The sequence below is a fragment of the Erythrolamprus reginae genome, chromosome 3 (assembly GCF_031021105.1).
Source record: "Erythrolamprus reginae isolate rEryReg1 chromosome 3, rEryReg1.hap1, whole genome shotgun sequence".
NCBI classification, from domain to species: domain Eukaryota; kingdom Metazoa; phylum Chordata; class Lepidosauria; order Squamata; family Dipsadidae; genus Erythrolamprus; species Erythrolamprus reginae.
In genome coordinates, this window is record NC_091952.1 from 26570033 (window position 1) to 26583045 (window position 13013).

General features: G+C 42.2%; 2 protein-coding genes across 2 annotated transcripts in view; one reads left to right on the top strand and one right to left on the bottom strand.

Moving 5' to 3' along the window:
- Positions 1-13013, bottom strand: part of LOC139165304 (guanine nucleotide exchange factor subunit RIC1-like) — a gene marked incomplete at its 5' end in the record, with an annotated part of 229116 nt that overhangs the window by 155842 nt on the left and 60261 nt on the right. The window lies entirely within an intron of this gene.
- LOC139165598 (opsin-5-like) overlaps positions 8388-13013 on the top strand; it is a 46352-nt gene continuing 41726 nt past the window's right edge. The window contains exon 1 of the mRNA XM_070748804.1: positions 8388-8475. Coding sequence (XP_070604905.1) covers positions 8388-8475 — 88 coding nt within the window. The remainder of the gene's footprint in view (positions 8476-13013) is intronic.

A 13013-nucleotide genomic window follows, 5' to 3' on the forward strand; every position in this document is an offset into this window, starting at 1 on the left:
CTGCAGTTGGCCCCTTTCTTTGCCGCCTTTAGGGAGAGGAACTGCTGCTGCCCTATGGCAGAGCAGCAACAGTTCCTCTCCCTAAAGGCGAGAAAGAAAGGGGCCAATTGCAGGCCTGCTTTGCTCCTCGCCTCTTGCCTCTCCACCTCCTCCCCACCTCCTCCTCCGCGGTGTGTGGACGGGAGATTCAGGAAATTGGCGATTCAAAAACTCCACTGAAAGTCACAGCTAAGTGTGCCATGGCTAAGTGTGTGAAGGGGGAGGTGGTTGCTTGCAAACCCCTGACCTCCACCGCCTCCCCACCCCCATGGCACAAGGCGAGCACACCTTCACTTCTCTCTCTCTCCGCTTCTCCAGCGGGCACTGCCTCCGTGCCCTCCCCTTCGCTCTGCCCCCACAGCATCTGCCATTGGTGCTGCGACAGCGGCGGTTCCTCTCGGACCAGGCCCCACCAGCGGGTGCCGCTTTCCGTGCAACTCCAGCCTTCTCCTGCCCCAGCCGGTGCGGCCACCTCGCTGCTGACACAGGCGGCGGGGACCGCCCTGTCCCCTTTCAGCCCTTCCCAGCAGAGGCACCGCGTCTGCTTTCCAAACAACTCTCGCCGCCGGTGCGCAGCTCTGCTCACCCGAAGCCTGGCGTTGACACTGGAGAGTGGGCTTCGGGCTCTCGGCATCAGCGGCTGTTGTTGTTGTTGTCGCGGCTGCCCTGTGCCGGCCAGCAAAGCCCACCCCAGAGCACTCAATTTGTACTGAAAGATGTTGAAACAAAATGTATAAGCCAGTGTGATAGTAAAAATTTTGGTATCCCATCACTGTTTTATTATAAGACATGTGATGCATGATGGACATGATAAAGACTTTAGGACTACAGATAAAGATATTGTGGCTTTGCCCGCATTGGAAGCAGAAAAAGCATTGAAATGATCTAATGTAGCCTTCCCTAATTTAGTCCTCTTGAAATATGATTGACTACAATTTCCATTCTCCCCAAAACATGCCGACTGTCAGATAACAAAGGTTGTAATCGATATATTTGGGGAAAGTTAGCCTAATACCCGCCCCAAACTATTATGTGCTTAGAATCAAGGAGAATAGTAGGTTGAAGATAATTGAATTATGTTCATGATGAAATCAAGAAGTATGCTTCAGGCAATCCTGTCTTTTGGTCAGGACAGGTTCTATAAGCTTTGTTGCTTTCGCAATTAAGTTGTTCAGTTGTAATGAGACCGAAACCTATTTCTCACTTGGAGAATTGCAACCACTTCAGATTATAGCTGGGGGCTCACAAGATTGTACTTACTTTATAGTGGAATAAAAACAATATATTTGAGGCAATTTACAAACACCATAAAAGCGATATAAGGCAAAAGGATATGTTAAAATTCTGATGATATAAAGCTTTCCTCTGTTAAGAGGATTCATTAAATGTTGCATATGGAAAGTCAGACATCTTTTTGGGGGGGTGAAATGAGTGTAGAAGTTAAAGTAAGTAGGTTCAAAATACGCCCTCCTACCCCTTTTACTCTTTTTAAGAATGATTAAGAAATTCTGCTTTCCAGATCAATTCAGTTTCTTTGTAGGGAAGATTGTGCCGAATAGAACATCTGTTTTCATTTTAGAATTATATTATTTTTTAGCCTATAGCTAACACTAAAAATACAATTTGACACCAGGAAGAAATAGCCATTTGGGTTTTCTTCAAAAACCTAGTATTCTATGAAATCTCATGCCACTCTGTATCTTGGGAGGGACATATTTTATTTATTTATTTATTTTATTTATTTATTTTGTCCAATACACAAAATATAGAAGAGAATAGACATGAGGTAATATATATAAAGAAAAATATAAAATCATAATAATAAAACACCAGAGGAATTGGCATCCTCATGAGGCTGGAGGTCCCCAAGGAAAGACTGGACGGGCATTTACGAAGGAACAAAGGTCTCCTGCCTTGGGATGGAGTGGGGTTGGACTAGGCCAGGGGTAGGCCAAGTCGGCTCCTCCATGACACGTGGACTTCAACTCCCAGAATTCCCGAGCTGGCATGACTGGCTCAGGGATTCTGGGAGTTGAAGTCCACAAGTCACAGAATGAATATACCATTTGTGAAAACAAATGGTAAAACAATAATGAAGAGCACTATCAAAATAAATTCTAAGGAAATTCTAAAGAGGTTTTCAGACTGAGGTAGAAACAAACTCGCATACAGTTGAGGATGAAAAAATATATTTCCGAACATGATGCAGCAATAGTGTGTACTTTACTCCATAGGGTGTGGGGAGGGTGGAGAGATTCAGGATATTGGACTGTCTGAGGTATTTAGTTCTTGCAATGAACTTAGTGGCATCTGCAAAACATTGCAGATTGTCCAGTCAACGAAGCAGTGGAAGTGATGTGCCCGTGTCTGGAGGCTGTTGGGGCCTGGATGGGTGTCAACAGACTCAAACTCAACCCGGATAAGACGGAGTGGCTGTGGGTTTTGCCTCTCAAGGACAATCCCATCTGTCCGTCCATTACCCTGGAGGGGGGGGGAATTATTGATCCCCTCGGAGAGGGTCTGCAACTTGGGCGTCCTCCTCGATCCACAGCTTACATTAGAGAACCATCTTTCAGCTGTGGCGAGGGGGGTGTTTGCCCAGGTTCGCCTGGTGCACCAGTTGCGGCCCTATCTGGACCGGGACTCATTGCTCACAGTCACTCATGCCCTCATCACCTTGAGGTTCGACTACTGTAATGCTCTCTACATGGGGCTACCTTTGAAAAGTGTTCGGAAACTTCAGATCGTGCAGAATGCAGCTGCGAGAGCAGTCATGGGCTTACCTAGGTATGCCCATGTTTCACCATCACTCCGCAGTCTGCATTGGCTGCCGATCAATTTCCGGTCACAATTCAAAGTGTTGGTTATGACCTTTAAAGCCCTTCATGGCACTGGACCAGAATATCTCCGAGACCGCCTTCTGCCGCACGAATCCCAGCGACCGATTAGGTCCCACAGAGTGGGCCTTCTCCGGGTCCCCTCAACTAAACAATGTCGGTTGGCGGGCCCCAGGGGAAGAGCCTTCTCTGTGGTGGCCCCGACTCTCTGGAACCAACTCCCCCCAGAGATTAGAACTGCCCCTACTGTCCCTGCCTTCCATAAACTCCTTAAAACCCACCTTTGCCGTCAGGCATGGGGGAACTGAAACACCTCCCCCGGGCATGTAAAATTAATGCATGGTATGTTTGTGTGTGTGTTTGTTAATAAATGGGGTTCTTTTTAAATCTTTTTAAATATTTTACATTTATTTGGATTTGTCATGATTGCTGTATCTTGCTGTGAGCCGCCCCGAGTCTGTGGAGAGGGGCGGCATACAAATCTAATAAATAAATAAATGAATGAATGAATGAATGAATGAATAAATAAATTAATTAATCAATTAATTAATTAATTAATTAATTAATTAATTTGTGACACCTGCATAATAATGAAAATATTGTACTTTCATCACAACACTTGGCATATGTACAGAAGTCATGTCACTTGTAAAGGGTTAAATAAGGTCCAGGAGGGAAGTGTTTTAAATAGGAAAGATCAAAAGCAACATGAGAAAATATTATTTTACTGTAAGAGTAGTAGATCCTTGGAACAAACTTCCAGCAGACATGGTTGGTAAATCCACAGTAACTGAATTTAAACATGCCTGGGATAAACATATATCCATTGTAAAATAAAATACAGGAAATAGTATAAGGGCAGACTAGATGGACCATGAGGTCTTTTTCTGCCGTCAGTCTTCTATATTTCTATGTTTCTATTATGTCATTCTGCACTTCTGTCATTTGTTCCCTCTTGCCGGTTTCCTCCAAAGGGAACATCCAGGAATGTACAATTAATGTCCCTACTCAAATACTTGGGGCAGTTTTTACTTATTTTATATGAACGCAAGGAACATCTTTAAATCCCATTGATTTCAGTTACGTGATAGATAAAACATGCTTATCACTGAAGAGATCGCTGAAATCAGTGATACTTAACAAGTGTTTAACTTTAGCTGGATCATGAGGGGAGATTTACAAAATGCCCAAAAGTGATGCAGATTCAATTTGTTTTATTGACCTGCGTGATGCACTATAAATATTTATCTCCAGCTAACAGAGCATGTTTTAAATTGATGGGTTTATAAGAATGTGTGGGTGGAACTTCAGAACCAATAATATCTAATCTTTGTTTTGAAGATTGAAATATACAGCAGCTTTGATCTTTGCAAGGACAAATCTCTATTTAGAAGATTGTTCAATTCAAGTCCAGTGAAAGATTTAAAAAGGAGTCCAGATCTTGATGCTGTCCATAAGTGCTTTGAATGGTGACCTAAACAACTACATATGTCACCTTGACCAATTGTAACTAATTTTCTCCCTCCTTTTATAATGCAACGTCTGTACACTCATGCAACATTCGATGCATTTGGTTTTGGTATTGTTTGCACTGTGTAAACAAATAGTTGTTCCCTGCAACTCCCCTATTTTTCAGAGTATAAAATGCACCAGAGTATAAGATGAACCTTAGTTTTTTTGGGAGGAAAATAAGGGAAAGAATCTGCTTGCCATGTATTCATCCAGCTAGTGTCCTTAGCCAGCACATTACTTTATCCTCTGGTTTTATGGATGGCTAGAACGAAAGAAAAATAAAAATCAATAAATAAAAAATAAGAAATTAATATTAATCATAGAAATGTTAATAATAATTTTATCAATAGAATTGGTATAGATATATATATAATAAGAGATAATATCTGTAGTAACTGTGTAGTAAAGAAAAGATATTACCAGAGCAGAGAAAAATATAAATAGAGAAATATGTAATATATATATAACCGTAACAGTTAATTTGTGATATGAGGTGCCGTAAGAAAACCCTATAAGTTATAGGGTAATACAGTGATCCCTCGAGTTTCGCGATCTCGATCTTCGCGAAACGCTATATTGCGATTTTTCCCACCCGATGACGTCACTCTCTTCCTTCCTTTCTCATCTTTCTTTCTCTCTCTCTTTCTCTATCTTGCTTCTTCCTCTCTCACACTCTCTTCCTCCCTCTCTCATCTCTTTCTTTCCTTCTCTCTCTTTCTCTATCTCTCCCCATCTTGCAGGCAGGCGGCGGGCGGGCGAGCGGGGGCATCAGCGAGGAGCCGGGGTTTCCCCTTTGCATGGGCGGCCGGAAAGACCCAGGGAAGGTTCCTTCGGCCGCCCAGCAGCTGATCTGCTCGGTAGCGCAGCAGCAGCGAGGAGCCGAATCTGGGTTTCCCCTTTGCGTGGGCGGCGGGGAACGCAAACTCCACCATCTACGCATGCACGGCCATAGAAAAAAAGGGCACGCATGCGCAGATGGTGTTTTTACTTCTGCAACCCTACATCGCGAAAAATCGATTATCGCGAGGGGTCTTGGAACGGAACCCTCGCGATAATAGAGGGATCACTGTAATGTGAATATAATATTTATGAAAGGTTTTGCTTTTTATTGTGTCATTGTTTATTTTCTTTGTTATTTTGTTTGTTTATTTGTGTATGTATTGTAATTTTCTTTTGTATTTTTTTAATATATATAATTCAATAAAATATTTTTTTTTAAAGAAAAAATATACTGCTCAAAAAAATAAAGGGAACACTCAAATAACACATCCTAGATGTGAATGAATGAAATATTCTCATTGAATACTTTGTTCTGTACAAAGTTGAATGTGCACAACTGCATGTGAAATTGATTGTCAATCAGTGTTGCTTCCTAACTGGACAGTTTGATTTCACAGAAGTTTGATTTGCTTGGAGTTATATTGTGTTGTTTAAGTGTCTCCTTTATTTTTTTCAGCAGTGTACATAAACTCAAGTTACTAACATGAATGTCTTTTCAAGCCATCATACAATCATACTGTAAATGCAATTTGAGTTGTTTTAGCTTTTCTCTACTGGCAACATCCAAAGATACCACAGCACTATCCTTCTACATTTGCCCCACTCCAAAGTTAATTTGACATTTATTAATAGCTTGAAAAATAAAGGGTGGGAGAAAACAAAATTACTGAATAAAAGCTTAGTACATCTCTTTTGTTTGAAAACCTCACAATCCACACACACACCCCAAAAAAAGTTTTGTGAAAGTTGACACATTCCAGTGTTTTCCCTACCAAACGTCCATTGTAGGAAGGAGTGGAAGTAGAAGATAAGTACCAGAATTAGACAGCTTGTTGATGGTGGGATGCCACTTGTGCTTAAAGATGTAGTTTAATCTAGTCAGGGTACAGAGGTTCCAAAGCACCTGGCTAAAAAGAGCCCTTGCTTCTCTTTAGATTAAGCAGGTAAAGCTTACTGCGATTACCATAAAGTCTGCAACAGACAGCCCAAGAGTATATGTGAGCAGAGGAGGCTGGAAGCTTGGCAGAACTTTCTTTCTTTCTTTCTTTCTTTCTTTCTTTCTTTCTTTCTTTCTTTCTTTCTTTGTTTATTTTTGTCAAGCACGTATTGGTGTAGTACAAAGATATAATAATGCAGTGGTACCTCTACTTACGAACTTAATTCATTCTGTGACCAGGTTCTTCAGTAGAAACGTTTGTAAGAAGAAGCAATTTTCCTCATAGGAATCAATGTAAAAGCAAACAATGCATATGATTGGGGAAACCACGGGGAGAGTGGAGGCCCTGTTTCCTCCCAGGAGATTCCTAGAGAGGCCCCATGGAGGCTTCTCCCCACCTTTTCTGGCCCTGTTTCCTCCCAGGAGATTCTTAGAGGGATCCCATAGAGGCTTCTCCCCGCCCTTTCCGCCCCTATTTTCCCCCAGAAGATTCCTAGATAGGCCCCAAGGAGGCTTCTCCCTGCCTCTTCTGGTTACAGTTTCGGAGGCTCGGGTTTGTAAGTGGAAAATGGTTCTTGAGAAGAGGCAAAAATAATCTTGAACACCCAGTTCTTATCTAGAAAAGTTCGTAAGTAGAGGCGTTCTTAGGTATAAGTACCACTGTATTTATATACATGATACTAGTAAAAGAGACAGGGACAGGGGATAGAAGGCACTCTTGTGTGTAAGATATTTTTGCTGATAATGAAAAGGAAGAGAGACTAGTATAGATCTATTTCAAGCTATTATGCTCTCGTCAGCTAGCCATACCCTTACCGGGATTTGAACCTGGGGTGTCTGCCTGTAAGGGTATGGCTAGCTGATGAGAGCAAAATAGCTTGAAATAGATCTACAGTATACTATACTAGTCTCCCTTCCTTTTCATTATCAGCAAAAATATCTTATACATATAGAATTTGTTTGTTTGTTTGTTTATTTATTTATTTGTTTGTTTGTTTGTTTGTTTGTTTGTTTATTTATTTATTTATTTATTATTTATTATTTATTTATTTATTTATTTATTTATTTATTTATTTATTTATTTATTTATTTATTTATTTATTTATTTATTTATTTATTTATTTATTTATTTATTTATTTATTTATTTATTTATTTATTTATTTATTTATTTATTTATTTATTTATTTATTGGATTTGTATGCCGCCCCTCTCCGAAGACTCGGGGTGGCTAACAACAATATAAAAAGACAATGTAAACAAATCTAATATTAAAAATAATCTTAAAAAACACAATTTAAAGAACCACTCATACACACAAGCACACCATGTATAAATTCTATAAGCCATGGGGGAAGGGAAATTTCAATTCCCCTGCCTGACGACAGAGGTGGGTTTTAAGGAGCTTATGAAAGGCAAGGAGGGTGGGGGCAACTCTGATATCTGGGGGAACTGGTTCCAGAGGGTCGGGGACGCCACAGAGTAAGCTCTTCTCCTGGGTCCCGCCAAATGACATTGCTTAGTCGATGGGACCCGGAGAAGGCCAACTCTGTGGGACCTAACCGGTCCCTGGGATTCGTGCGGCAGAAGGCGGTCCCGGAGATATTCTGGTCCGATGCCATGAAGGGCTTATAGTTTGTCGGCTATAAAGCCGTATGCTCCCTTCCATATTTGGTAATACCAGTGTGATTCAACAGAAAGCACACACACATTAACTATACTATACTAATTAACATATTGTATTGTTAAATGCACAAAGCCATAATTAAGTAAAGATTACCACAAATTGGGTGGCTCAGCCAGCTTCTATTATCTGCCGGCTGCACAGCCCCTATCTACGTGCCAGCATCCATAGGAACAGTTCATCTTTTTTTCTTCACGGCAGTGTGCTTGCAATCCCATGGTTGATTTGGTTGAAGCTGACAGCCAAGAAGGAACACGGACGCCTTTGGACAATGTTCTGTATGAGAGTTGGAGGGGAGGGGGGGGCTTTGAATGATGCAGTCTGACCAAACCGAAGCTGACTGGCCTTCGCTTCCTTTTCTGTTTTCTGATTTATCTCCAGATGGAAAATGCCTCCAGTGCCCCAGCGTTCTTGTCAACTTTATCTGAAGGAGAAGATCTGATCTTTGGAACTCTCTATTCATTCTTTGGTAAGCCGGGGAGGAAAGGAAGTGGGGATTTTTTTTGCAAGAAAACAATTTGGAGAGTCTTTTGCCCCACTGGATGAGGCCAAGGCCTGTATTACTCCATATCTCACCCTTCCACCTTTTAAAGCATTTCAAGTTGGTGATCGTTGTGACAAATCAATTCTATAGGTTCATTGTGGTACGTGCTGGGCAAATTACTATATTCTTGGGACTGTTCTGAATCTTCTCCCAGTATTGCAAGTATTGTTAAAAAAAAATATTTTGGATTTTCGAATTTGCTTCAAGAAGCAAAATCTAATATTCTTACAAGTACTTGACTTGCTGGCAGGGCTGGAAAATCAATCACAAGTAGTGATGGGCGAACCCAACGGTGTTCGGGTTCAGCAAGTTCGGATGAACTTTACGCAAAATTTGGTCGAACCCGAACCCGATCAGGGAATCCCTCCCACAAAGAGATTCCAGAGGCAGAGTTTGAAGTCACCGGCAGGTTGCTAAGGATGCCAAGGTGATCACTTCCTGGATTCCATGGAATCCAGGAAGTGATCACCTTGGCGTCCTTAGCAACCTGCCGATGACGTCAAAGCTCCGAACACCGAACACAATCCTGAACTTTGCCCGAAGTTTGAAAAAAAATCGTGTTCGTGTTCGGCATAACGAACACCGCAAAATTCGGTGCGGGTTCGGTTCGCCCATCACTAATCACAAGATTTTAAAATCCTAGTGGATCAAGGCAAGGCTGCCTAAGAGAACAACCAGAACTTAAAATTTCTTAAGAATTAAAATCCAGACACCAGGTATTCAGTGTCTTTTTTAAATTAATAAAACTTGCAATAAATGGATAGCAAGTTCCCTTAAGGCTACACATCTCAGTATATATCTCCCTCTCAAGAAGAAATACATTGTTTATCCAAATAATGTATTTCTGCTTGAGATGGAGATATATATTCAACAAGCAGATGGTCTGAAACTCTCCCTTTTAGATAGAATGAAACATTAGTATTTTTTAAAAAAATAAAGCAAAGTTGTTGAACAAGAGCCTGGAAATCATTGTTACCATTTCCCTTTCTCAAATTTAAACTAGAACCTGCAGGAACCATAATTTTCAAGTGCCATTATTACAACAGAGCTCACATCTGTTCAAACTTTTATCTATTTTGGGGGGTACAAGTGAACAATTAACAACTAACAATTAAATAAGGATGGCACCAAGCTTAATTTTCTTTCTGTACCTACTTTCGCAATAGCAATAACAATAGCATTGTTATACCGCTTCACAATGCTTTACAGCCCTCTCTAAGCAGTTTACAGCATATATTTTCCCCAACAATCTGGGTCCTCATTTTACCGACTTCGGAAGGATGGAAGGCTGAGTCAACCTTGATCCTACTGAGATTCGATCTGCCAAACTTCTGGCAGCTGGTGATCAGCAGAAGTAGCTTGCAGTACTGCACTCTAACCACTGCTCTTTGTACTTGCTTTATGATGTCACAAAGTCGGCCTGTTAATGCTTGAGATACTTATGTTCCCTGGACCATCAGAGTTATTTCATTGTGAGTAGAAAGTGTCTGCCAAGGATTGTATATTATCTTTTATTGTATCTCCATGGGAAATTACTTTCATATCCTTTCAGTGTTTCAAATACCTGTACATTTCTCCTCTTTGCCATGAAATGTTGTACGTATGATTACTTAAAGGTGGGGGGAGTATTGTCATCTCCTTCTTTAAAGAATAATGTTATTACTCGTCACAGTGATCTGTCTTCCAAATGGAATGGGAGATGCTACTCATCTCAGACTACAGGCCAAGGATGTGATGTTGTAAAAATTATTTCATTTTTATTGAGTTTATTTCCCCACCAGTTGCAAGTGAGTTATGTGGGCTGTGGAGTCCTTGCCATGAAATGTTTTACATATGATGTCATGTTTTAAGCGAAAAAACAGAAGGTTAAAAACTTTGTTTGACTTGATTTTGATTTTATTTTATTGGATTTGTATGCCGCCCCTCTCCGTAGACTCGAGGCGGCTAACAACAGTAGTGAACAGCATATGACAATCCAATATAAACAGTTAAAAACCCCTATTGTACAACCGACATACATACAGACAGACCATGCATAAAATTGTAAAGGCCTAGGGGGAAAGAGTATCTCAATTCCTCCATGCCTGGTGGCAGAGGTGGGTTTTAAGAAGCTTACGAAAGGCAAAGAGGGAGGGAGCAATTCTAATCTCTGGGGGGAGTTGGTTCCAGAGGGTCAGGGCCACCACAGAGAAGGCTCTTCCCCTGGGTTCCGCCAAGCGACATTGTTTAGTTCAGTGTTTCCCAACCTTTTTTGAGCCGCGGCACATTATTCATATTTTCAAAATCCTGGGGAACACTGAACGGGGGGGCGCGGGGGGGCGCAGGGGGGCGCAGGGGGGCTAAAGAAAAGTTTGGACAAAAAAAATATCTCTTCCTCCATTTCACTCTATTTCTCCCACCCTCTTTCTCTTCCTTCCTTCCCTTCTTTCTCTCTCTCCATCCCTCTTTCTTTCTTTCTTCCTCTCTTTTTTGCTCTCTTTCTCTCTCCCTCCTTCCCTCCCTCTATGTCTTTCTCTCTCCCTTGCTCTCTCTCTGCCTCTCTTGCTATCTCTCTTTCATTCTCTCTCTTTCGCTCTCTTTCTGTCTCTCTTGCTATGTCTCTTTCTCTCTCTCTCTCTTTCGCTCTCTCTCTCTCTGTCTCTCTTGCTATCTCTTTGTCTCTCTGTCTCTCTTGCTATCTCTTTCTCTCTCTCTTGCTATCTCTTTCTTTCTTTTTTCTCTCTCTCTTGCTATGTCTCTCTTTCTCTCTCCGTCTCCCTCCCTCTTTCCTTTCTATCTCTCCCTCCCTCTTTCCTCCCTCCCTCTTTCCTTTCTATCTCTTTTCTTTCTATCTCTCCCTCCCTCTTTCCTTTCTATCTTTCTCTCCGTCCCTCAGTGGCAGCAAAGAAGAAGGAAGGAAGGCTGCAGAGGGCACCGAGGACAAGAGCGCTCGCTCGCTCCCTCACCCTCTGACTTCCCTCCCTCGCTGCTGAAGGGACGAGCGCGGGCACGCTGCAAGAAGGGTTTTTTTTGCTTTTTTTCCTTCCCCCGCCTCACGGGAGAGATTGAGAGAGAGAAAGAGCAGCGCCCTGTCGGTTCCGAGCGCAGCCAAGGAAAGCGGCCTCGAGCCGAGTGCGAACTGCGGGATGCGGCAAAGGACTCCTTGCCAACCAAAAATGGGTGGGGGTGGCAAAGGCAAAGCCTGGGAGGCGGGGAAGGGAAGAGCGGGAGACCCCCAGACAGAATGGCTGAGGGGAAGGAAAGACGGAAGGAGGGAGGGATTGAGAAGCGAAGCCAGGGAGGGCTGAGAGAAAAGGGGAGTGGCGCGCGAGAGAGATGGGCGGGGCGTGCATTCCCGAAACGGATGGAGAAAGCCCTCTCTCGCAGTGAAAGCGCTCCCAGCCAGGGGGCTGCGAGAGAGGGCTGGGAGCGCTTTCGTCCCGAGGAGCTGAAGCTGCAGCCGCAGCCGCCGCGAGAGAAGTCGCGCCCCAAGGCAAGGGGCGGCAGCGGAGGAGAGGGGGCAGATCGGGCAGGGAGCTTGGCGGCACACCTGCCTGTGTCTCGCGGCACACCAGTTGGGAAACGCTGGTTTAGTTGACGGGACCTGGAGAAGACCCACTCTGTGGGACCTAACTGGTCGCTGGGATTCTGTCCTGAAAGATATCTGGTGCTAGCCAAATTACCAGGCAGTTTCAGAAAGATGGGGCTAAAAGATTTATAGTCAGAAAATATCTACAAAAGAAGGTTGAGACCTCCAGTCTTTCACTCAATAGACTGATTTAGGCATTAATAATCCCAGAATATAATAATTAATAATTATCTAAATGATGCAGTTAAATTTTTTCTTTTTTTTTCTTTTAAACTACAGACGTGTGAGAGCATCATGTTCTTTAAGCAACTGCATTTTTCAGGTTTCTGTGCTAGTCTGAAAAAAAAAGAAATTCTTCTGCAACTAAAATCCTATGGCATCTCTGGACCACTATTCGATTGGTTAACAGCGTTCCTATCTAACAGACAACAAATGGTCAAAATAGGAAGTGCCATTTCTAATCCTGCTTCTGTCAACAGTCAACAGTCCCTCAAGGCAGTGTTTTAGGACCAACACACTTCATACTTTACATAAACGATCTTTGTGATCACATTACAAGCAATTGAGTGAATGTTAACTGAATCTTTTAATTTTTAGGATGTTTTTAATTTTTTAATTATTATTAATTGGATCAAATTGTTTTATTGTATATTCCTTGTTTGTTGTGAGCCACCCCGAGTCCACAGAGAGGGGCGGCATACAAATCAAATCAAATCAAATCATAAATTGTGTTCTCTTTGCCAATGATGTTAAACTTTTTAATACTTCTGACAATACTGCTACCCTTCAAAAAGACCTTGAGCATGTAGCTCAATGGTCAAAAAACTTGCAACTTCAAATCTCTACCACTAAATGCTCGGTCTTACACATTAGTAAAAAGAATCAGAATACTAAC